Source organism: Nelusetta ayraudi, unplaced genomic scaffold (assembly GCF_046127955.1).
Source record: "Nelusetta ayraudi isolate G7.1 ecotype Tasmania unplaced genomic scaffold, CSIRO-AGI_Nayr_v1 ptg000004l, whole genome shotgun sequence".
NCBI classification, from domain to species: Eukaryota; Metazoa; Chordata; class Actinopteri; order Tetraodontiformes; family Monacanthidae; genus Nelusetta; species Nelusetta ayraudi.
Window position 1 is genome coordinate 6,519,282 of NW_027466054.1, and position 24,347 is coordinate 6,543,628.

The 24,347-nt window shown below is 45.8% G+C and overlaps 1 protein-coding gene across 1 annotated transcript in view; it reads right to left on the reverse strand.

The window, feature by feature from the left end:
- Positions 1-315: 315 nt before the first annotated feature.
- Positions 316-24,347, reverse strand: part of kdm4c (lysine (K)-specific demethylase 4C) — a 32,202-nt gene continuing 8,170 nt past the window's right edge. The window contains exons 6-23 of the mRNA XM_076031259.1: positions 24,163-24,212; positions 23,138-23,241; positions 22,864-23,001; positions 22,513-22,706; positions 22,066-22,292; positions 20,069-21,951; positions 19,479-19,590; positions 17,595-17,776; positions 16,414-16,648; positions 14,697-14,773; positions 13,726-13,781; positions 13,440-13,548; positions 7,067-7,261; positions 5,477-5,647; positions 3,559-3,678; positions 1,816-1,893; positions 1,199-1,426; positions 316-1,163 (exon numbers count right to left, since the gene is read on the reverse strand). Coding sequence (XP_075887374.1) covers positions 1,259-1,426; positions 1,816-1,893; positions 3,559-3,678; positions 5,477-5,647; positions 7,067-7,261; positions 13,440-13,548; positions 13,726-13,781; positions 14,697-14,773; positions 16,414-16,648; positions 17,595-17,776; positions 19,479-19,590; positions 20,069-21,951; positions 22,066-22,292; positions 22,513-22,706; positions 22,864-23,001; positions 23,138-23,241; positions 24,163-24,212 — 4,099 coding nt within the window. The 3' untranslated portion in view covers positions 316-1,163; positions 1,199-1,258. The remainder of the gene's footprint in view (positions 1,164-1,198; positions 1,427-1,815; positions 1,894-3,558; positions 3,679-5,476; positions 5,648-7,066; positions 7,262-13,439; positions 13,549-13,725; positions 13,782-14,696; positions 14,774-16,413; positions 16,649-17,594; positions 17,777-19,478; positions 19,591-20,068; positions 21,952-22,065; positions 22,293-22,512; positions 22,707-22,863; positions 23,002-23,137; positions 23,242-24,162; positions 24,213-24,347) is intronic.

Sequence of the window (24,347 nt, forward strand, 5' to 3'; positions counted from 1 at the left end):
CTGCAAAAACTATTGTTATCACGAAAAAGCTCCTTGATAACCATATAGCATTAAAATCTTGATTAAGTGTCATTACTGCGCAAAAAGCAGCCAGATTGCAGGCCTGAATACAAATTGATTTTCTTTTTCATTATATGTCCCCATGTAAATATCAGATGAAACCAGCTTAACAGCTTCTCTTAATACAGTACAATTTGAAAAAGAAAATACATTTAAAATGTATTATAATATTAAATCCTGATTCAAATAAATATTTGCTTCGGAGGATGCACTCGTCACTCACCCCTAAAGATAAATGAACCACTGACAAACGCATTTAAGAAAAAAGAAGAGATTTTATTGTTCAACCTTACAGCAGTTAGCAATAGTTTAACTATAGCAAGCCAAAAAATAAATACAAACTTTAAATAATTTCCACATTGTGTTTCATTGAATGGAGCAACAGTAGCAGTTCACATACACTACGCAGAGAATCCGACACACGTAGAGACGACCTCCCGCCTCAACATTTCATTTCAGGAAGCAATGAGCACAAGCTCATTTTTTTTTCCTCATTATTTCACGATTTTTTTTGTTTGTTTTTGTAATTTCATGGCAAAATAAACAATTCTGTCATATTAGCAATTTTGCATTTCAATGCATGGAAGAGGCCACTGGACTGTGACTGGACTGGGTCCAGCGGGAGCAGTTCTGAAGGAGACAACGTCCGACATGCAGAGGGAGAAGAGGATGTCGTGAAGGAAAACACTACAAGCAAAAGTGCATCAATAGTCCAAATCAAAACAGAGAACAACAGTTGCCCATAAAGCCACCAAAGGCGGGCTGTTTAGAGGGAGGAAAAAAAAAAAAAAAAAAAATGCACCCGTGAATTTTTCCATGTACATAGACACAACTTTCAGTTCTCTGAAGAAGAAGAAGAAAAAAGAGAAGGGAGGTGTGTGGGGGTTAACGTAGCAGACCAGCCACGTTTTATTTTCCCTGACTAATGTGAAAGTCCCGAAGCGACTGAGGCGACGACGCCCTCCGTTAACCTTCACCCGCGGCGGGAAACCTTCTCCCGCTTGGGCCCCAGCAGCCCGCCACCGAACCAGGGTTTGTAATCTACAAGCGCAGGCGGCTCGGCAAACCAGCAAGTCCTCCAGGCAGTGAGGAGGAGTTGGTCTCCTCCGTCGTCCACCGTCTATTGGGCGCACTCCTCCCTCCGTCGTCAAACCCGTCCCGTCATTTCCCTTCTGTTCTGAGAGGAAACGTTCCCACTTCACTTCCCTTTGGGGCTGCGCGGCTCCCACGTGCTTTTGGCGGTGGCGCGGAGGCCAGACAGGGCCACAAAGTCTTTCTGGAAGCGCGAGTTGGGCGTCCGCAGCCGTTTCCTCTCCCCCTGCGTGGTGAAGAAAGCGTCCTGGAACCTCATGCTGGAGGCCGTCGACTGCAAAGCCAAAGGATCGCAAAAGAAAAGGTGAGTTAGTGTACGAGTGGACGACTGCCTCCAAAACAACCCGCTTCAAAAACAGTTTTCTCTCAGTTACTCTACAGAACTCTGAACATTGAGGGGGTTTCTGCGCGGCCTTTAATGTTTGTCTGAATGTGTTTCTGTCTGCGTGTATAAATATGTTATGTCTAAATGTTGGAACTATACTGAAAACAAATTCCACCAGCTTGGCTGTCTGGTCATTAAAGAATCAGGAAGAATCAGGTGGGGAATAAAAACAAAAGGCTTGGTAAACAATCATTTTCTAAGTTCCCCAAGTTTTGCACTTAAAATGTATACTTTATGTTCTGGCCAGTAAGTCTAATACTTACAAGTCTACGTTTCACCTTTTTTGGCAGGTCTTCGTCTAAAGTGTAGACGTCCTCTCTTTTCGCCAGCACCTGAGAGCCATCTTCAAACTCCACCTGCAATTACATGGAAATGAGGAAAAACTCAAAAATCAATTCATTAATTCAACTGCAAATAAGCATCATTTTAGGATGATAGTTAAAATAGCACTATGTTTTGCACCATCAGTCAGGGTGCAACCGAAACTCAAAGATCACAGGCCAGTCAATGGTGAATTAGCATTCTGTGCTTTCGGAACATCGAATACGGATCATCAGCTTCTAAATAAGGACACTGTTCAGTCTGATCAAAGGTCGACAAACATCTTCTGCGTTTCTGTTTGTGGTGTCCTGGCGCTACCTCGGTTGCAATGTTGTCATGAGAGTGTCGAGTTAAAATTTGTTTGTTGTCAGTCAGTGAATAATTTATGTCTCAATTTATTGTTTTTTACTATACGTATTTTCTTTTGCTGAAACACCTGTTGTGCGCTATTCATTTATTAATATATTTGTTTACCTAACTTAAAAAATAAAAGCATCTCAAATATGTTTATCCATGTTTGAGACGCTTAGAGGCTCTTAACAGTTTATTTGTTTGATTTAATAGGTTGTATACATCAGTGACACGCACACTACCCTTCAGGACCTTTGAGGAAAAACAGGCCATGTCATTGAGACCAAATGACCATAAATAATTTATCAGGCTGATAAATTATTAGGCCGACGATGAAAATTTCATATAACCTGCGATCATTAGTGCAATCATTAGTCATAAAGAGTCATCAATCACAGCGAGCAAGGGTAATTATCATGAGCTATCAATTAGACATATAAACATATTTGTTGCGGCCATACAAATGTAAATATTAGGTCATTAACAGCAGTAACTGATCACCGCTTCCAACGTCTTGAAACTACCATCGGCATCGACTGCTAAAAATTCTGAATCCCTGCATCCCTCAGATCGCAAAGTGAAGGTTTATCTGAAGTCATTTCTGCCCATGAAAACATGTCCCAAATATTTTTTTCAGAGTTTTCCGGGATTTCACCGTTGGTGGAGGTGCAACAATGTCCTTGCTTGCAACACTGTGACGATGGAAATCTCTTGTTTGGCCCCCTTTTTTTTAAAAGAAGGGAAAAAAATCGTGCCCATCTTTAACAGAGCGTGTGCGTCACAGATGCATTTGTGCATAACTAAAGGTTGACGCCCTGCCTAACTAAATAAAGCTTTAAGTGGAAACCGCATGACTCTTAGCTTGGTGAATATTTCAGTGAGTTTGAATAATGTAGATTGTCACCTCCTTTTCATCCTCCTCCTCCTCCTCCTCCTCCTCCTCCTTCCTCTCTCGCTCGCTCGCTGGCTCTCGCCATCCCTCTCTCCTCCTCCCATCTGCCTTCACTCTGTCTGAATAGATATTACATCCGCTGTGTCTATCTTTTTATCCTCCCACCGTCTCTCCCATCTGCACTCCTCTTTAGCCGCCTCGACTTTCAGCACCTCACTCATCCCTCTGTCTCAAGTGTCCTCTTGCTTTTTCTCGCCCTCCACCTCCCCAAGCCGAGACCAGGGGACCCCGGCAAAGTCAGGGAAGTCACGACGACCAGGATGTCGGCCGAGTACAAGAAGTTTGACGTTGTCCTCCTATGACCACTGACCGAATTAAAGTGGCACTTCACAAGGGCCGCGTCGGCAAAAACTGGGCCATCTGTCATTTTGGATACATGTCCAGAGTGCACTTTTACCTGATACATGTAGGAAACGTTGGATCCCAGGTATTTGGCGCCGTAAAAAAGTCCATCAGGCCATTTGACTTGAACAGCTTCCCCAACTTCAGGAGGACCCAAGTTTGTACAATCTCTGCTCTAAAAAATAAGAGAGGGAAGGAACAACAGAGAAATTTTGGACACATGTCAGACATGATTTCTCTTAAATAGAATTTGAAATAAAAACCCAAAAAGACCAAAAACCTAAAGTCGTTGTTAGCTATATTTCACTGTACAGTGACAAAAAGGTTAGAAAAATATATTGGGTGTATTTTAAACAAAACTGAATTAATTATTCTTTTTCTTTCTAAGTGTGCCATCCTGACTCATTGACTAATTGATGAGTAATACACATCCCTAACCAACCGTCTCTTAGTAGCTATTTCATCTCTTCATTTCCTGCTAGCACTCCTCCTGCACTCAGAGTTGTGGGAGGTGCTGGTGGGTAAATTTTAAGTCACGAAAAATAAGACTTAGAAAATAGGACATAAATTTGACACCGGAGGGGAACATCCTGAGCGAGCAGGCTGAGCCGCTTTCATTTGGATAAGGTGGTCAAAAAAAAAAAAAAAAAAATCTTAAGGTAAAACAGCATCAGATGAGGCACTTTGTGGCAGACAGCAGCCATACTAGCGCCCGTGCACAAATTACTTTTAACGCAATGAGGTCAATAAACAGGCATTTAGAAAATGCATAAGGAAATGCGTGTAGCATGTTGAAAATGCTGGAGTATCATGCCTTAGTTTGAGCTAATGTGAACAGGCAGGGACAAAGCTCTGGGCTCTTTTACATCAGGCCCTGTGACAAGCGCTTTGCAAAACACTCCCACACTTCAGAGGATCACCTTCTTTAGAGGGGAGCTTCTTGCTTTTTTTCTTCTTCTTTTTTTTCTACGCAGCACAACTCACGGTATTTGGTTATCAATGAGATGGACTGTTTAACCAAGCAGTAAAAATAAGTGATGAGTATTTTATTAATGACGTTAATGTCGTTAAATTTGACTTCTTATCTGATGTAAAATTCACCATTCAAATGTGTTCCAACCATGGTGCAGCCCTCGATATCCCGACTAAGAGGAAAGTCACTTGCTCCACTTTACAGGAAGCCAAGCGACTAAACGCTGCAAATCTGCCCTTTGTGATGTCGCAAAGGGCATTGATACTCACACCCTAAGCCCTGTGCTCTGAGACCAGCTTGCAGGTGCCTTGTTTTGTTATTCCCCTTCAAAACACGCTAAACGTGTAACAGAGCATCAGATTGAGCAGGAAACTTAAACTGCAGGATGGTGCAAACAGAGGGCTAAATATGCTGTTTCCTGGAGCTCTGATGACATGATTTTTTTCTTTTAGAATTAATCATGCAAGGCTGTTCCACTGGAGTCTGGGCTGAGCTATAAACATCAGTACAGGAGTATAATATTGGACCTTGAAAAAGCAAAGATGCTCCTCTTTAATAGGGTTTAAGAATTAGACAAAGCAGAGGAAGAATTATTGGGGTGAGATTTAAGCTGAAAAGCTAATTAGCGGGCCGTATTAACGAACAGAACTGTGATACTGTCCACTTCCTTTTAATGGAGTTCATCACACAGAGGAAGACTCATCTGATATAATAATAACACGCACAAATCTGACTTTTAACTCGTGGAGCAGAATCTTTTCTTCTGCGAGAGTTGCCGGCCTTTTTGGAAATGTTGTTTAATGCAGCAAGTTTATTTTTTTATATCATTTATTTTCTTTACAATCACTTGTGCATGGAATATTTAAGAACTAATACGTGCTCCCAGGGCAGAAAAAAAGGCAGCTCCGCTTAATAATGAAAAGGTTTTAATATCTGGCGTGACCTCGTACGGCTGGGAGGTGACCTCCTCGAGCAGGCCTGCGACTAGACACATCCTCACCACTATGTCCTCGGGGTAGGTATCGTTGGAGAAGGAGCCGTCATCAAACATGACCTCGTAGAACATCTGGGAGGTGATCTGCGTGACCTTGGAGCTGTAGTAGCGCAAGTTCTTGTGTTTGGAAATCACCGTCTGGCCCAGCGAGATGGCGGCTTGGCACGCTCGCTGCTTCTGGCAAACACCGGGAGCAGAGAGTCAGACCACTGCACTGGATGCACAGGCTAACAGCACTCAGACCACTGCACTGGATGCACAGGCTAACAGCACTCAGACCACTGCACTGGATGCACAGGCTAACAGCACTCAGACCACTGCACTGATGCACAGGCTAACAGCGCTCAGACCACTGCACTGATGCACAGGCTAACTCTGCCTTTCACACTGAAGCTTTTTGGTAGATTCATTCCAATTATTCTTGGAGGGAAAATGACACGTACGCCGCCAGTCAAAAGTTTGGACACACCTTCTCAAGCATTTGTTATTTTTTTAATCTTTGCAACTTTCTACATTGCAGATAGATACTGAAGACATCAAGGTACATGTAACTATGCAGCAAAGAAAAACACATTAAATTACTCTAAATATGCTTTTTATGAAAGGTGGCTATTTGGAAGAATTTAAATGTAAAACGTGTTTGAGCTATTTTACACTTTTATCGTTTCCTACATAATTCCATGTGTGTTCATACGTAGTTTTGATGCCTTCTGTGAGAAACTGCAATGTCAATAGTCATGAGAACGAAAGAAATGACATAAATTCATCAGGTGTGTCCAAACCTTTGACTGGTAGTGTGTATACAGGCAGGTTTTGGGGGTTTTCTCACATATTGGAGAATTTACCTATATTGTAGCTTAAAGTGAAAAAAACAAGAGAAAAGGAGCCACAGCCACTCGCTGTATGAACCAATGTAGCTGTCTACATTTAATGATTGGTCATTGATTTGTATTCATAATAACATCAAAAGGGATGAAGTCTCAGTTACCTTTAGTAACAAAAAGCTCAAAATGGCCTGAAAAAGACTAACAGAGCTTCACACAGCTATCGAAGTGGCTGACAATCTATTTTTTTTTTTAAATGCCACTAGTATAAATTTTTATAAACAACAAAGCTTTTTTTCATTTTATTCCAGTGGAGCAACTTTTAAATAACAGAACAACTAAAAACTAAAAATCCATCAGAATTATTGTCCAGATGGCTGCATAGAGTTTGCTAAATACAATAAAATTCAAAAACAATAAGAATCTGTTAAAAATCTGGTAGTGATGGTCTTGGAAGCAGACAACATTTCATTCTTTTTCATTCCTGGAGAACTTTGGAGGATCTAAATGCCGCTTATCAGGCTCTGAGCTGCAGACACAACACTTGTGTTGGATTTTGCTGTCAACTCTGAATAGAAAACCTTCCAGTAAAGACAAAGTAGACAGCAGTCAGACAGTCCATAAAAGAATGATCTCTAGATGGAACTGAGGAAAATCAAAGCGATCCTCACTATTCTTCCCTTAGACCCCCTCTTTGAACACCCGCTGCTCTAAACTACAGTAAACTACAGTGATGACACAGGCAAACCGTCCCCGTGACTCTGCAACTTACAGCTGACGAGCTCCGTGACTGGTGTCTGTGGCAGGTGATGGACACCACGTAGGGCCAGTCGTCGGGCTCCATGGTCACTCCGGCGGCGTGGGCGCAGGTCACGTGGAAGGAGGTGGGGCAGCGGCCGTACGAGCACTGGATGCACGCGCCCGACTGCCGCTTCCCCGAGTGGCGCTTGCGGCAGTAGATGCACCTCTGCAAGAAACACAAGCACAAGAGTCAGTGACCAGATGAGACATGGCTTCTTTCAAAAAATCATAAATCAAGTCAAATTAAACACATTGGACCTTTAAGGTTTGAAAGTCAAAGCTGGATTATTTTTCATGTTTTACTCGATAGACAAAGTTTAACAAAAGAATGAATCCATCCGGCCTGGACCTGGGGCCTTTCTGTGTGGAGTTTGCATGTTCTCCCTGTGTCTGTGTGGGTTCTCCGCGGGTTCTCCGGCTTCCTCCCACACTCCAAAAACATGCATGTGAGGTCAATTGAACACTCTAAATTGTCCGTAGGTGTGCATGTGAGTGTGAACGGTTGTCTGTTTCTATGTGGCCCTGCGATGAACTGGCGACTTGTCCAGGGTGTCACCCTGCCTTCGCCCTAAGACAGCTGGGAGAGGCTCCAGCAGACCCCCGTGACCATGAATAGGAATAAGCCGGTATAGAAGATGAATGAATGAATGAATCCATCCAACCATTTACGTTACACCCAGGACAGGTCGCCAGTTCACTGTAGGACCACAAAAAGAAACAAACAACCATCTGCACTCACAATTTAGAGTTCCCAAATTCACTTCAGACTAGGGCTGTCAAATGCTAAATGTTTTTAAATTGCGATTAATCGCAGAATCTTCATAGTTCACTGCGACAAATTGCACGCGTAAAATTCTGTTATTTTGCATTTTAAGGCGGTTTTAACCCCATAAGTATTTCTAACCAGAACTCATCCAGAGGGGCAGACTACGGCTTAGTAAAAGGAACCAAAAAAAAAGAATGCGTTATGGATTGCATTTAACAAATCGCGATTAATGCTTTAACACTGACAGCCCTACTTCAGATGCATGTTTTTAAGACAGTGGGAGGAATCCAGAGTAGAACCCACGCAGACACGGGGAGAACATGCTAACTACACACAGAAAGGTCTCAGATCGAGCCAGCAACTCTCTTGCTGTGAGACGTCAGAGCTAACTACTGCAACACCGTGTCGCCCTCGAGAAAAGTTAAAAAAAAATAAATAAATAAACACATGGCAGCGTCACCATCAGGGATTATTTTTAGCTCAAACATCTGTTTTTCTGGTCGCGACGTCACAGAAGCAGGATGCAGAGACAGAAAACAAATCACCGGAGTGTTCCACGGCTAACAGGGTGACGCAGCACTCAGGGCCATGGTGTTTGAAGTGGCACAAAACACACAGGTCAAAGTCGCTTGAAACACACGATATGTTCGTTACGAGTTCTTTACGTTCATTTATGTTCATTCAAAAGGGGAGCTGTACAAATAACCCCTAAACAAATTACCAAGTAAATAGTGTCCATATATAGTGTAAACGGAAAAAAAAATTGAATTCAATAAACGAAATTAAAAACTGCCACACTGTGCAAGGCCATCAATGTTTTGCTTATCCTCACACAAACACAGCCTGAATTCAGTCCCAGCAGAGCAAAAATGTGAGTGGGAAATCTTTTGCCTCTCTTTGTCCCTTTGCACTCTGAGAATCACATTCCGCCTTTACATTAAAGCTTCTCCAAGCAAATGTTATCTGCAAAGGTAAACAAACATGAAAGGAGGATTTTAAAATGACGTATGCATTTAAAAAACAAAAGTTTTTTTTTGCTGAATAGAAATTGAATTAAAGGGGGTAAAACACCGCTGGAGACAAAAGACTGGCAAGTGATTAATTGCTCAGTTGTTCCGCGAGCTTCTAACATCACCGCAACCCCCCCCCCTCCCCCCGCGCCCCCGAGTGTTGACAGTAGCAGCGTTGGACAGCGTGGTGTGAACAAAACCTCGGAAACCAGAGAGTGAACCTGTTACTCAACCACAACGGCTCCAGCGGCGGCGCTCTGCTGGGAGCACTGGGAACTCTGGGAACTCTGGGAGGACTGGGAGGAGGCACTGTATACTGTATAGGGGTGCGCTTCTTTTCTCCATCACCGGCAGTGAGTACACAACGGCGCCGTGGAGGGCGATTACGCGCATCCTATGCACACAAGCGCGCTCGCCCCTAAATCTTTTAAAACTCTCTCTCTCTCTTTCACTCTCGCTCTCCTCGGTTTTCTGCACCAAACAGCCCATCAAGCCCATTTCCTCCTCCTCCTCCTCCTCCTCCCCCCCCCCCCATCACCTCCTCCTCTGCCGCTGCCTCTCCCCACAAGCCGCTGAGGGGAAAGAATGACAACATCCTCCCATAATAACAGCGCCGCTCGCTCCACATTCCTCCCTCGCATGCCTCCCATCTCACTCCATTTCCTCCACTCTCTCTCTCTCCTCACCCCTCTAATAAAACACCCGTTGACGGCGCTCCCCTGTTCCCGCTTCACTTCCCTCTCACTCTCCCTCCATCACCCCTCTCGTCCTCCCTCCATCCAGTGCCACTTTTTACACATCTCTCTGAAGGTGATCTGTTCATTAATCCGACTTCTGCCGATCCATGCTGAAATAGCCGTACATGTTGCTGACGGCTTGCGAGCCTGTAAAACCATAAACCCATTACTGGTGAGTGAGTTTAAAAGGAGGTGATGGGGGGTTAATGTATTAGTTTTCATAAATGGGCTTTGGAGACGCGTCAACCAGAGGTGGCAAAAGTATTCACATTCTGTGCTTAAGTAAAAGTACAGATACTTGTGTAACAAAAACGCTCTGGTAAAAGTAAAGTACTGGTTCAACTCTGTTATTAGAGTAAAAGTAAGAAATGAAACAAAAACTTCACCAATCATTTAAAAAAAGAATGAAAAAACTTGTGAGAGAATAATCTGGACTAAACTGACCAGAGGTCATGATGAGCACCTGGATGCTTTTGAACAGCTTTGCTACTTTTGTTGTTGTTTTCCCAAATGCAGCACAAGCAAACTGTAATCAGTCACAGTTATGGCCAGTTTTGGATGTTTACACTTTTTATGACAGTAACCAGTGTTATCTTCTACATTTTTGTTTTTATCTGGACAGAAAACGCACTGAGCATGGACCCCAAAGCTGAGGTTCCCTAAAATAATCTCCCTCTAAAATATGATCCAATTTTGTATTAAACAGCACAACAGCATAGTTCAAATAGCTCCACTTCAAGTAACAAGCACTATAAAGTAAGAATTGAAAGACTTTTAACAGAATTTGCACCTTTTAAACACAAAAGTATCGAGCACGTTTTAACGAGGAAGTAGAAAGTACAGATATTTGTGTACTAAAGTAAGGAGTCGGGGACAGATACCCGAAAAATCTACTTTAGTACCATAGCAAAGTATTTGTACTTCATTATTTCCCACCTCAGGTGTACACTATGATATGACTTTCTTACTATGAGGAGACGACGAGACGGATTAGGACTGGATTAAAAGGTGATACGAAACAAAATTCTAAACTTTTCTTGACGGTCCTTCCGAGCTCAAGAACTAAATTAAATGTAACCTCCACAAAAGTGACCCAGACCTGCAATTACACAATTATCAGCTTAGCCTACATAACTCTTTTATCAGCTGAGGGATCAGGAGGGTTGTGTGGTTAAAGAAAAAAAAAAAAGGGAAAGGAAAAAAATAACTCCTACGGCGTTCTGACGAGGTAACCCGAAAAAGTCGACGCGGCTGCTTAATTTAAAGTGGGTGATGAAATCGCCTAACTTCACCCCCACACCCCACACCCCACACCCCTCCTCCTCCTTTGAAATTAATGAAGCTTCCGCTGCCTCTCAGCTCCTCTATTTCTGCACTGGGGGACTTTTTAACTCAGCGCTTTTTGTTCGGTGACTAACTTGGCCCACATTTCTGAAAGTCTTTTCCCATACCTCCTCTATTATGGACAGCGGTGGCCTGATGAGCTCGCCCAGACTGTCTCGACCCACCTATTGAGGCCAGCGCGACGAGATTCTGAGAGACATGCCGTGTGTGTGTGTGTGTGTGTGTGTGTGTGTGTGTGTGCGTGCGTGCGTTTGTGTTGACTGCAGCGGTATTGTTTTGTGGTTTGTGTTTTGCGAAGAGGAAGCGCCCCCAAAACACGCACCTGTTTTCGCATATTAACCTGTGCGTTCTTCTCTCTTTTCTTTTTTTTCTGAGCGCGAGGCCTAACCCACTTTTTCGCTTTGCGCCTTCCTGGGGTATATTTGGGTGGCGGTGTTGAACCATGCGTTAAGAACATTCCCACAGTAAATTATGAATGTGCAGGGCTGCGTGCGCGCGCGCCTCCGTGTGCGTGTTTGTTGTATGATGGTAAATTATGAATAAGCCGAAGCTGCTGCTGCTGCTGCAGGGGCAACGGGTCCAATGCGAGCTCTGGGACCCGTGGCCGAAGAGGCGAGATGTGCCAGTGATGACGTGCATTTAAAAAATAATAATAATTCAAAAACATTAAAAGATTAAAGAAAAACGAAGGCTTATATTGTTCAATTAAGATGCAATCTGTATCGCTGTCTGACTGAAAGTCACGCTGTTGATGCGATGCGTTTTAATTTAGGAATTAAAACTTCCTGATAAGAGAGCCGGTTTGTTTGTTTCTTTTTTCGATCATCACTGAAGAACCGGTCGGGACGTTAAATGGCACAAAAAAAAGAAAAAGAAAAAACAATCAGCAGTAGAAACAGGGATTTTGTTTTGATGACAATCAGATTGACAACACTGTTTATGTATCACTTGATCATCTAAGAGGGAGGTTTTAATTCATATATCTATCAAAGGAGTTAAGCTGTGGTCTACAGTTAAAAAAAAGAAAAAGAAATGGTGGCCCTGGGAACAAACTTCTCAACAATTATGAGCCAGTCAGGATGAAGTGCTGATCCTCCGAAGAGCAGCAGGCTCAAACCAGTGCACACTCACACAGTTTTTACGCAGAGTCCCTCCCTGTTTGCTGGGCTCCAGCTTTCCTCTTGTTCAAATGTTGGCCTGTGGACATGTGAATATGGAGGCCGACTCTGTGGTCAGAACCTTCATTTCCAAGCGTCTTTTATTTCAGCGTGTCAGTAGATATGAACCATGTCCCTGTCAATTGGAATCTAAGATGCCAGATCTCCCAGTGCCTCTCTCTCTAAGGGATGTGAAAAGCGCAGTGGACGCTTTGTACCCATTTTACTAGTTTACTACTTTTTTAAGAAACTGTGCAAATGCCACTTGTCCACTACCTGGACCAGTGCTGGATTAGAGGACAGCAGCAGTGGGACTTAAGACCACCAACCCTCTGAGGCACAGAGTCACGTGGTTTGGTTTTCCTTTAAATCATACAGCGGTGGAAAAAACGTTTTTGAACACCTTGTGCATTTGTGAGATACTGTATTGCGCCGAGAATCAGTCTCAAGTCTTCAAGCACATTTACCCACATGCTGCACATTTCTGGATGTTTCTGCAAGATGACGTTCCTTGCAACACATGCAGAGAATGAGAACTATAAGATTTAATTTCCCTTGGTTAACAATAAACATGTTGTTGTTGTTGTTCTGTTGTGTTCTTTGAAATGTAACATTTGAACAACCCTGTCAAGTCAAGGTTAAAGAAGCGTTATTAGCGAGGCCTTTCTGCAATCCATGAAGTGCATAACACAGTTCAAACTCAAAGTAAGCTTTAGATTTCTTTTAACCCTGAGGAGTCAACTAGTTGTTTGAACAATTCCATCAGTGGACCATTAAGTTCCTTTTAAAAGCTACAGTTATTACACTCACACCATCATCACTGGCCTTATGTTTTTTTTCCCACTGTAATGAGGCAGTGTGGACGAGGAATATTGCATGTAGTGACGGGCTGAACCTCTCCACTCTCTGCTAAACTATCACAGTGCCTGCAGCAGAGAGGCCAGCTAGCCTGGCATCGTGTCAGGTCTGCTGAGACACACAGACAGCTTTCTCATTAAGCGTGCGTGCGCGCACACACACACACACACACACACACACACACACACACACACACACACACACACACACACACACACACACACAGAGCCACATGTGTATCGGCGAACTCCTGCGCACAGACGGCCCAGCACACGCACACAAATCCCGACTCCAGCCCACCAGTGGTTAATTATCTAGCTTTGATTGCGGGCATGTTCGTCTCACATTGTTAATTAGAACAGTGAACACTTCATTAATTAGAGCGAGCTGGTCCTCAAGGACCTGGGGAATTCCAGCACTACATCTGTGTGTGTGTGTGTGTGTGTGTGTGTCTGTGCATGTGTCCACTCACCAGTTTGTAGCGCTGCATGGGAACCCTACTGGTGTCGATGGGGCTTCTCTTGGCCTCGTCGCTGAACCTGACCTCGGGCAGCGCCACTGCACACATCACGTGAGCCCATCTGTACACACACACACACACACACACACACACACACACACACACACACACACACACACACACACAGTGTCAACATGACGGCGTGATTAATAAGAGTGAATAAACAAATCAGTCTGAGGGATCAGAGATGAGCGCACAGAGATAATGGCAGTGATAAAAAAAAAAAATGTGTCCTCACTTGTCATTTTGGGTTTTCTTCAGCGCTCCGCCCCTGAGGTTACACAGGCAGCACTCCTGAGAAAACGTGGTAAAGTGAGGCAAATCACACAAAAAAAATCAAGGTCACTCCGTAACACTTTTCCACTTAAAGGTTTTCCAGTAAGACTTTTCTTTATATTCTTTCAATCAAATCGTGCTATGTTGTTTCAGAATTGAATCTTTTATCTAAAAATTTGAATATGGTTTCATTGTAAAGGAAAGGCCTAGTCGCATCGAAGCTTCCATCAAAGTTTGCATTTGCATCAAGAGTTTTAATTCTCTAAACAAGAGGAAAACGCCTTGGCTAAAAATAAGCTTCAAGATGATTGACTGCTTTCCAATCATTATCACTGATGTTTAATCGCATCTAATGTTTTCATCAAAATGGGTACTTAGCTGCTATGTAATAGTTCCAGTCTTGGAAACTTGAGGAAAACATATTATAGCAAACAACTGAATAATATGTGTGATTTAAATAAATGCTGATCCTATCTGACTGACGTCCCATCGGCTGAAATACAGCCTGACCAATCAGCTTATTCCAAGCAGCAGCTATAAGCATGTCTCTCATGCTGATGTGAAAGGGTTCATCTGTCACTTTGGGTGAAAATTAATGACTCTAAAATGTGACGATAAGCCAGATTAGATGCAATAGATTTCTTTTCGGGGAGAAATGGAAAGAACTCAATCATTTAAACGAGCGCTAATAAAAATCTCTCTCTATTGGACCACAGTCACATACACTGTAGTCATTATTGTCATTGTAAAAATCTATAGCTGACTGAAACCTGGGCTTGTTCCGGAGCGTGAGCTCTGAAAGTTTTCAAATAAGTTAATGAGAAAGGAACGACACCTCAGAGTTTCTCATCAGCCTTCTTGCAGACGAGCTTCTGCTGAAGGACAGAACAAGCAATGGGCAAGTGAGACAAGAACGAAAAAAAAGTGCCTTACAGCCGTAAAGTTTCCTTCCGTGCAGCGGTCACACGACCACCCTTCTCTGACGTCGTTCTGGGCGACACCGTAGCAACCTGAGGAAGGAGTGGAGGGATGTAAATGAGGGCGGACAGAGCTCGACACGCTGAAAACAACAAGTCCCTCACTGAGAGGCGGCAGGAGCGCCGCCTCGGCCTAACCCGATCACACCGACTTATCGTACGACTCGCAAAAAACACCAGTCCTGCAAATGAGCTACAAGCAGCAGGGAGCGGAGCCAGGCTCCGCATAGTTTCCGTTGGTACCGTTTCACGCAGCGCGTTTTCGCCGACTGAGTGGAAACCGAGGCGGGTTGATAGTTTGCAGAGGAACAATTGCGGTGGATTGAGAAAAAAATCAAGAGTGCGCACCAGGCGCGAAACAGGGCAGAATGAAAAACAACGGCAATTTTCGTGTAAATATTATAGTTATGGTCTGCTTTTGATGTGGGAGTGCAGAGCGCACGTTTCACTTTCCAAGCTTTTTGCGGCTGGGCACATAAAAACAAAACAAAACATTCATTTTAAAAACAACAACTTTTCTTTTTGTGAAGCTGAGATCTGGTTAATACACTCCAGCTACAGTTTTTAAGGCGTTGCCTGGGACAGATGGTTCTGTTGGAATTACTTCAAGTTATGGTACAGGGCTGGAAAATAAAAGTTTCATAACTGCTGCAAACTTTCCACTATAAATACACACTAATTACTGAAGAGACACAGATCCACCAGACCCCATATTGTCGAGGTTAAAAAAAAAAAAACAACAGACTTGTGACTTTTCCCCCATCAGCGTCAAATGACAAATGGCTCCTCATCCACTCTGACAAACCCTCATTCTTACAGGGTGAGAGCGGCGCACACAGTGTGTGCAACAGTGAGGCCCACACACACACACACACACACACACACACACACACACACACACACACACACACACACACACACACACACACACACACACACACACACACACACACACACACACACACACACACACACACGCACGCATTAGAGTGAGACTCCCAGAGTGAAAAATGAGGTGGGATCAATACCAGCGGCGGGGCGTCCCGATGGATGGAAAACTACTTGAGGCTCAGGCAGAAGCCATTTTCAAGTTCAGGCTTTGTGGCCGCGTGTGAGAATGAGAGAATGTGTCCGAATGTGTTTGTGTGTGTGTGTGTGTGTGTGTGTATGCGTGCGTGTGTGTGTGCAGAAAGTGACTGTGTGTGTTTTGGGAAACTGGCAAAATGTGTTTGGGCTGAAACGGAGATCCAGGGGACATTAAAAGCACAGTTTTTCATGTCAGTGTGTCCAGCGGAACAGAGAGACTCGTGGGGGTTTAGAGAGTGTGTGTGTGTGTGTGTGTCTGTGTGTCTGTGTGTGTGTGTGTGTGTGTCTGTGTGTCTGTGTGTATGGGATTTCAGGCAGGAAGTGCATGTGGGGAAGGCAGTGGATCCACCCTCATGCAGTCGAGGGGAATTAAAAAGAAAGAACAGGACACCGAGAAAGAAGGGTGGAACAGCGGAAGAGAAACAAACTAACTTCACCGCAACACCCCCCCGCACCCCCCCTACAACCCCTTCCCCATCCCTCTCTATGTCCACATCAGAATGATGAGCAACAGCACTGAGGCACAGTTGGCAGCGGAAGATTACAAACTAAACTCAAACACGCAGCAGCTAGTGTTTGGTACGCACTTGCGTGGACCTGCAGACAGCAGCTGTGGCAGCGGAGCAGCGGGGACGTGCCGTCCTCCTGCAGCAGAGGGTTGGTGGGCGTCGGGGGGCAGTTCTGCTCGCGGAAGGAGAAGCAGATCTCTGGGATCAGGGGCTTGGTCCTCAGACGAGGCCACCTGGGGTCTCCGGCCGCCGACGGCTGATCGGACGTGTCCTTGGCAACGGCGCTGGTGGCGTCGTCCCCTCTGTCTTCAGCCTTTGGAGAGACAACAAGAGTTTTGAGTGTTTTTCTACTCAAATAGGAAAGACTGAAGAGACACAGGTTCAGATTTTGAGGCCTGAATCCAGAATGCTGATTTTTGCGGATTTCCACCCTGTCCCCTTTACTGGTTATATTGTTGCTCATGTAAAATGAACACTGAGATGTTCTATATCCAATAATTAATAAACTGTGCATGTAATGTGTGGTCCCACTAAGTCATATGTCAAACGGCAATATGCAGTTTTTGGATACCATGCATTTGTCATATACTTTAGTAAGAATCAACTCTCAAGTCTCCACCCACCCACTTTTTGGCTCCCTTCCGCACAAACATAAGTGGATGTTTCAGCAAGATTATGTCTCTTTCCACATTTAAGTACAAGAATTTAGTTTTGTTAAGATCTACAATTATGAGAAACAAAAACCATATCACTGTCATCACCAGAAGGCTTAAAAGCGAGGAGAGCCAGATTCAATTAAATAAGTTACTGAAATCAATTTAACAATATTTGAGAATAGAGATTCAATCTGCAGTCAATGTTAATGTATATTTTATAAACATAATTAAAAACGTACAGATCAGCATTTCTCAACTGGTGGATCGCGACCCAGAAGGTTTTGTGGGAAGTTTGCCTTTTTTTTGTTTTGTTTTTAATGTATACATATTTATAAAGAAAAGGTTGGCCATTTATTTTGAAGTACACACAATTCAATTCCATAATTTAAATAATTTATTTACTAGATATGACAGAAAGAGGGCTAGCGTTTCTATTTTTGTGCAACAAATTTGAGTGCTGTGAAATAAATTTGGATTGCGACTTCATGATAAGGGGGGGAAAAATGTGGTTCCTGAGACTCCACCAGTTGAGAACCACTGGTACAGATAAGGCATTTTGGATCGGAGTAAAGCTTGCGTACGTCTGCAGAGCTCCCCTTTTACCTGATAATAGGGCATGAAGAGCGTGCACACTGCGCAGTACGGCTGCACGGTGGCCGCGTGGGCATTAAACTCCCTCTCTGCAGAGAAGCAGCTCTTCCTGTTCTGCCACAAGTAGACAAGAGGCTTTGCCCATGCTTCCATTTCGTGCTCCTCCTCCTCTGCCAGGTTTGCTTCGGGGGGCTCTAAGTGGAGACAAAACACAGCTTTACAACCTCGCCATCACTTATTTAAAATCGACTGCTGTGACTTGTGTGGGGAAAAATATCCTTTTCTGTGGCGCTTTTGCACGACTCGCTCTGCATCGGGAGCAGCTGCGCGATCCAATGCAAAGCACGGCAGCATGCTCGTCTGTCAATAATAACAACTGCTGCAAAGTCACATTTAATCCATTCACAGGGACGATCATTTCCTCTAATGGTTTCAATAAACAGCAACCGGGTCCGCTTCTAAAATTACCTCCAAATTACTGAGTCCCTGAGTCCTCGCCGCGAAAAAAACGGGCCCCTCTCACAAATCGTCATCTCACGGGAATTTCTTAACAATGGATAAACAACTGCGAACAGCTTGCAGAATTATTCACCCCTCCTGTCTCACACACACCCACGCAACAATGTATATACTTGCTCATCTAGACTCGCCCCGCCCACGCACATTTAGGACAGTGGGTGGAGAGGATTTCGCCGCAGTGGCCTTGATAGTTTAGTGTGTTTGCTTTTAGAGCGCGCGCTGACGTCAGAGGGATCATTTTAGGGGATGTTAAAAGTGAAAAATAAAGAGGGAGTATTGGGGAACGCAGAGCTGGACGGCTGCATGGTGAAAAGAGGCGACGCTGTTGGAGAGCACCAACACTAACATGACATGGACGCTTGTTGATCGCGGTGTCTGGAACGACATCGTCAACTCGCTCCACTCTGAGGACGTTTTCTTGTATTTCACTGCCCAGAGTGTTTTCTCTTTTCCAGAAGTAGGAAGTAGGACGCAACAGTTACTGTCCTTGAGTGGATTTTTCATGTATCTGCATTACTTGAGTATTTCTTTATCTGACAACATGCCTGCTACCTTTGTGTTTAAAAGCATTTAAAAGATACACATTCTGTTCAAAGTAATTCACTTATTGATTCTAGTTGCTGTTGCTTGGAGTGGAGCCATTTCAACTGTACTTTTGTACAGTTCAACATAAAAGATGATGATATTTTAGAGGGAAAGTTTGGTTCTGCTGCAAGTGAAAAAGAAAAAAAAAAACACAGTACTGAGAGTAGCGAAGCTGTTCTTAATGGTCCAGATGTTCATGTGAGACCTCTGGTCAGTTTTATTCATTTTTATTCTGTCACAAATTTTTCCATTTTTGCAAAATTATCAACAAATGTATTGTTTTCATAATGGCCAAAAAATACATTTTTCTTTTTTCCCTTTTCTTTTTTCTTTAGTACATTTAAGAACCTTTACTTTCTTACTTTCACTTGAGTATAGGAGTTGAATCAGCACTACACTTTTACCAGAGTATTTTTTTACACAAGTATCCATACGTACACTTGAGTACAGAATGTGAGTACTTTTGACACCTCGGTCATTTTCTATCCCTTTTTTGCGAAAACCGGAAAACAAGGCAACCGAGGAAGGAGACAAACGGATTTGCGATCGCTGTGGCGTAGCCGGCCAGAGGTCGCGGGGAGGTCGCAGTTTCTGGCTTGGTTGCCACCCACAGAGCACCAGTGGCCGCCAGAGGAAGTGTCCCTGAGCTCAGCAAGCAGCGGCTTCGGGGTTTTTTCAGTCAGTTGACGTGTCGCACTCTGAATGAAGCCGTTTTTAAAAGGCCAACCGAACCTTCACAGGGCTTTACAATGAGTGTGAACTGCGGCTGTGCGTGCATGCGTGCGCGCCCACCATCGTCGCTGGCAGCCTGCTGCTTGACTGCGGTGGGCACGGCCCTCGCCGTGGGCTTCCTGAGTGGGTGGCGCCAGCTCTTGGTGGCCCTCTTGGCTGACAGCGTGGGGTACTGTTGACAGAACCAGACGGCGTTGAGTGCATAACTATAGACTGATACAGTGTTTTTCAACCACTGCGCCGCGGCACACTAGTGTACCGTGAGAAAATGTCAGGTGTTCCGTGAAAAATTATCCAGTTTCACTTAATTGGTCTTACAAAAAAAAAAAAACTTCCATTGTGGAGTGACTGTGCTTTAAAAGGAATGTGAGCGTGTTTTCCTGCACCAATTCCTCCCAGACTGATCCCAGGATATCAGCTTTGTGTGCATCTAAAACAGGGCCCGGTTGTGTGGGAATAAATTGTCATAATTAGGCTAAAAAGTGTCATTTTATGATATTATTTTTGGTTGGTGGTGTGCCATGGGATTTCTTTCAATGTAAAAATGTGCCATGGCGCCACAAAGGTTGAAAAACACTGGACGAATACACAGAATATCAAAGCTGAGCCAAAAAGACACATTTCAGTTTTGACAACGGAGACGAACTCACGGCGCAAATCTCCCCTGGTTCCAGTCCGGAGCCGTAGCACCGGTAGCTGCCGGCGTCGTTTTCCTCGTCTTCCTCGTCCTCCTCCTCCTCTTCCTCGTCATCTGATGACTCACTGCTGTTGTCTCCCCTGGTGCCGCGTTTCCGCCGCTCCTCCTCCTCCTCCTCCTCCTCCATATCAGACCCCACATCCTGCTCTCCTCCTCCCATTACCAGGGGCGAAGCACCGGCTGTGTCCAAGTGCTGGATCTCCTCAGCCCCCCGGCACAGAGAGAGTCCCTCGGACCCCCCTCCCACCCCCATCTGGGGTTCGTAATCCCCGCAGAGCCCCAGTGGCTCGGCGGCGCCGACGGAGATGAGGGAGGTGGGCTCCAGCTGGGCCCAGGTGAGGGTCCCGCCCCCCTCCTCCCCCACCAGGCCCTCCGCGCCGCGTAGCTCCATGTCCGAGCCCTCCAGGTCGGTGACCTCCTTGCACCGGGGCTCCGCCCACATGGCGTAAGGCAGCGGGTCGTGGGCGAAGTCTGGGGGGAGCTCGGGTGGGCTGAGGCTCTGGGTGAGCACGGCCGAGCTGGGGGAGCTCAGGTTCTTCCAGACGCTGCCGGGCAGGGGTCCGGGCTCTGTGAAGGGGCTCCGGCCGGGGCAGCGCACAGTGCAGCGTGACGGGGATGAGGCGGAGGGGGGGGGCGCTGGGGGAGCTCCCCCATTCGAGGTACCAGTTGAGGGGGGGGGGCGAGCGCCGTCCGACAACGCCGGACCGTCGCGATCTTCACCAGCGAACCCGACGCTCTGGACCGGCTGGTTCTGCTCACCAGCAGCGTTTTGCAGTTTAGTGTTACCATTTTCCATTTCACCGACGCCATCAGACGCAGTTTTTAGTGCTGCCGCTGCAGAGTCCATCTCTCCATCACCCGGCGAGGAGGAGGAGGAGGAGGAGGGGGAGCCCGTCGGCGTCTCCCGCTGCAGAACGGGCGCCGCTGGCTCGCCGCACGACGATGACGTCGCCCCCGGGGCGTCGCTCGCCCCCTCGTGAGCCGGGGTGAGAGACGGCATCTCCTGGGTGAGGATGGGCGGTAGCGGGCAGCGGCCCGCCTTGTCTTCACGCTCCGGGGTGAGCAGCGGCATGTCGGCGGCGTTCCTCTGCAGCAGGGGGGGAGGGAGGTTCTCCTCGCCGCTCCTCGCCTCCGGGCTGCGATCGCCTCCTGAGAGGCGGGGCGAGTGGCAAGGTGTGCAGCTGTCCCCCCCTGCTGGCTCATTTTTGGGACTGTAAAGTGCTTCTGATGAAGTGGCGAGCGGGCCGACACAATTCGGCTCGAACCGTGTGTCAAGTTCGGTCGTCTTGTCCATTCTGCTGTCGGCGTTCTGTGTTCGGGTACTAGACTCCGCCTCCTGCTCCTCCTCCTCCTCCTCCTCGTCCTCCTCCTCCCCCTCCTGCTCCTCCTGCTCCTCCTGCTCCTCCTCCTTCTCGTCGTACGCTAAGCTTATCGTCTGAGGGTCGGCGTCGTGGACACGAGGCTCCATCTCGCTCTCGGCAGGATCGCAGCTCACCGAAAGCAGCCGGTCGTCCTCTTCCAGGGGAAGCTCCCCCAGGGGGCGCTCCTGAGCGGTGGGGAGGTCTCGTCGTTCAGGACAGCGACCCTCTGACTCGTCGTCTCCGGGGTGGATCTGCAGCCCGTCGGGCCACTGTCCCAGACGTTCAGCGGCCCCGCCTGCGACCCCTGAAGCGTGGAGGGGTCGACCATCAGGGGGAGCATCGGAGTCGGGCGCCAGTGGGGAAGGGGAGGGGGAGGGGGCAGGGCTGAAGTCCTGCAATGAGTCCTTGCTAGAAATCCCCAACACATTGCTCTCGACACGGTTTACCTTGACGACACACATTTGTCTGCAGGGGCCTGTTGAAGACAATTAGATTCCGGTGAGAAAAACACAAACAGACCGATTTGTAAAATCTCAAACACGCATTTCCATCACGAGAAAACCAAACCCTCCTTATTTGGGATTCTTACCAGCGAGCTGAAAGGAGTTTGGCATTTGGCTCTGCTTTAAATTTGCCTCCTTTTTCTTTTGAGCCTCATCTCTCCTGCAGGTCGGCACTGCCACTGACCGTCGTACCTTGGGCAACGGCGGGCCGTTCGCTCCCTTTTTCTTGCCGCAGCCCAACGCCGGGCTTCCGTCCAGGTCAACCGGCTCCTCCGAGGTCCTGAGGCGCTTGGAGCGCATGCGGGAGTGGTTGCTGTGGTCGGTAGAAGAGGGAGATGCCCGTTAAAATTCCAAAACAATCTGGCATGACGAGGCAATAAAAACGAGGGCCCAGTTTTAGCACGCAACAAAATGCTTCCAAATCACTGCTGACAGCTTTTGTGTGAAAGCTGTCGGACAACACGAACGCTGACCCTTTAAAGTTGTACATAGAACCATGCAGGCAGGGGCAGCGTGTGAAGAAGCTACGGTACCCTTTATTAGTTAGCGTGGTTTTGCCGCGTCTCTGCAGCCAGCTCTGCAGCTCTGGGGTGGTACTGGGAGTGGCGTGCGTGTGATCTATGGCCGCGGAATCTTTGCCCAGCATCCAGTTGGGGTATCGGTCAGGTTGGAAGAGTTTCACGAATGGCTCCATGGATATCTTCACCATATCTCGACTACATGTGCACTGCAGGGAAGAGAAAGGTTGCGTGTCAATCAAAGTTACCGCATTCAAAGCTTTTGCTCAGTCTGAAATGACGCGGCAAAACTTTCGTGCGGAATTCGACTTGATCGAATGTAAACTGCACACGGTGATGGCAAAAACACCGAAGACAAGAGTTCACCTGTGTGGCCACTTTGCCGTAGTCTATCCAGCGCAGCGTTGCAAAGTTTGTCGACTCTGCACAGTTGAAACCATGATTGAAGCCAGCGTGATACCCATAAGGGAAGGTGATCATGAACTCCCCCGCTTCCTGAGTAATCTAAACGAGGAGGGAAGCAAAGAGAAAAAAAATATACTGATGTGAGAACTTTGTTCTGAGAAGTGAGTGCATGAGGCAATTTTCTTTAAAGTTCAAATGTACTGAAAGAGAAATGGAAGTGGTCTGTCAAGCCTACCTTATTGAAGGGAATGCCATACTTTTTCAGAACGGAGGGAGAGATCAGAGTCATCTTGTGGCGAAGGAAAGCTTCACAGCCTTTCGAGCTGTTGGGGAAGAAACCTGAGCAACACATGCGTGGATACACATGATTAAAGGAGCACGTGAGTAACTGAGAAAAGACTCAAAATCAGTGTACAGAGTGTACAAACAGATTAAAAGATGACTTATTTAACAAGTCCCATATGAGGTAAAAGAAAAAAAAGAAGAATGTTTTTTAATAATAATGTGTGTCTCTGGCTTGCCAGTAAACTTGGAAATGAGAAACGCCTCTGTGTCTTTTGCTCACTCAACTTTTCAGAAAAGTATATTTTAAAACCCACATTTATGCAAATCTGATCATCTCTGAAAAGCTGGCGTTTGTTGCTATGTTTTTCTCCTCCTTAACACAAGCAGAAAAAGGCACAACAAAGCATCCATTTCTACAAGTAGCTTAAACTGAGCGATGTTTATTAACCTTTGTTAACCTGAAGGCCGGCTGTATTGCAAATTCATCTACAGCGGTGGAACAGTCATCTTTCTCATCTCTCTGCCTATTTTTCTGCAGTTCACAGAAACTGATTTGCAAGCTTCAAGTGTTGTTTGATTTAATCTTTACAAGTCTTTGTTCTGTTTGCATCAATTCGGGATGTTTCCCCAAAACAAACTGTGTGCATTAGACTCCACTTAACCCATTAGCGTCCAGACTTTCCTACAGTGTTCTACTGATACATTAAACATCTGTTGCAGGGCTGTCAATCTTCACTGGCGACCCCCTTTTTCTTGTCTGTAGTTGGAGCTCATTAGCATTCCCGCACCGTGCCATTACCTCCGGTGCCCTCTCACTCGCAGACTTTAATTTATGTGCATTACTTTGTTGTTTAATGCAGACCTTCTTCGTCTGTATGCCGCCGCAGCCGTTATTTTATAATTATTTAATCAGCTCTCCCCACCTCCATTTGGACGCCAACACAAAGAGAATATGAATGGTTTGGTTTTTTTTACCCGTAGCCAGACGCTCCAGCCTCTTGCCGTGCTCGGGGGGGATGGCATACCTATTATAAGGAGACACATGTAGAGCAGACAGAATCATTTTTAGGCATGTATGTGCAATCTTGAACAACTGTTCTGTATTGTGCCTGCTGATTTGTGCTCATGGACGTGTTGGCGCTCTGACGCTTGCTGAGAGG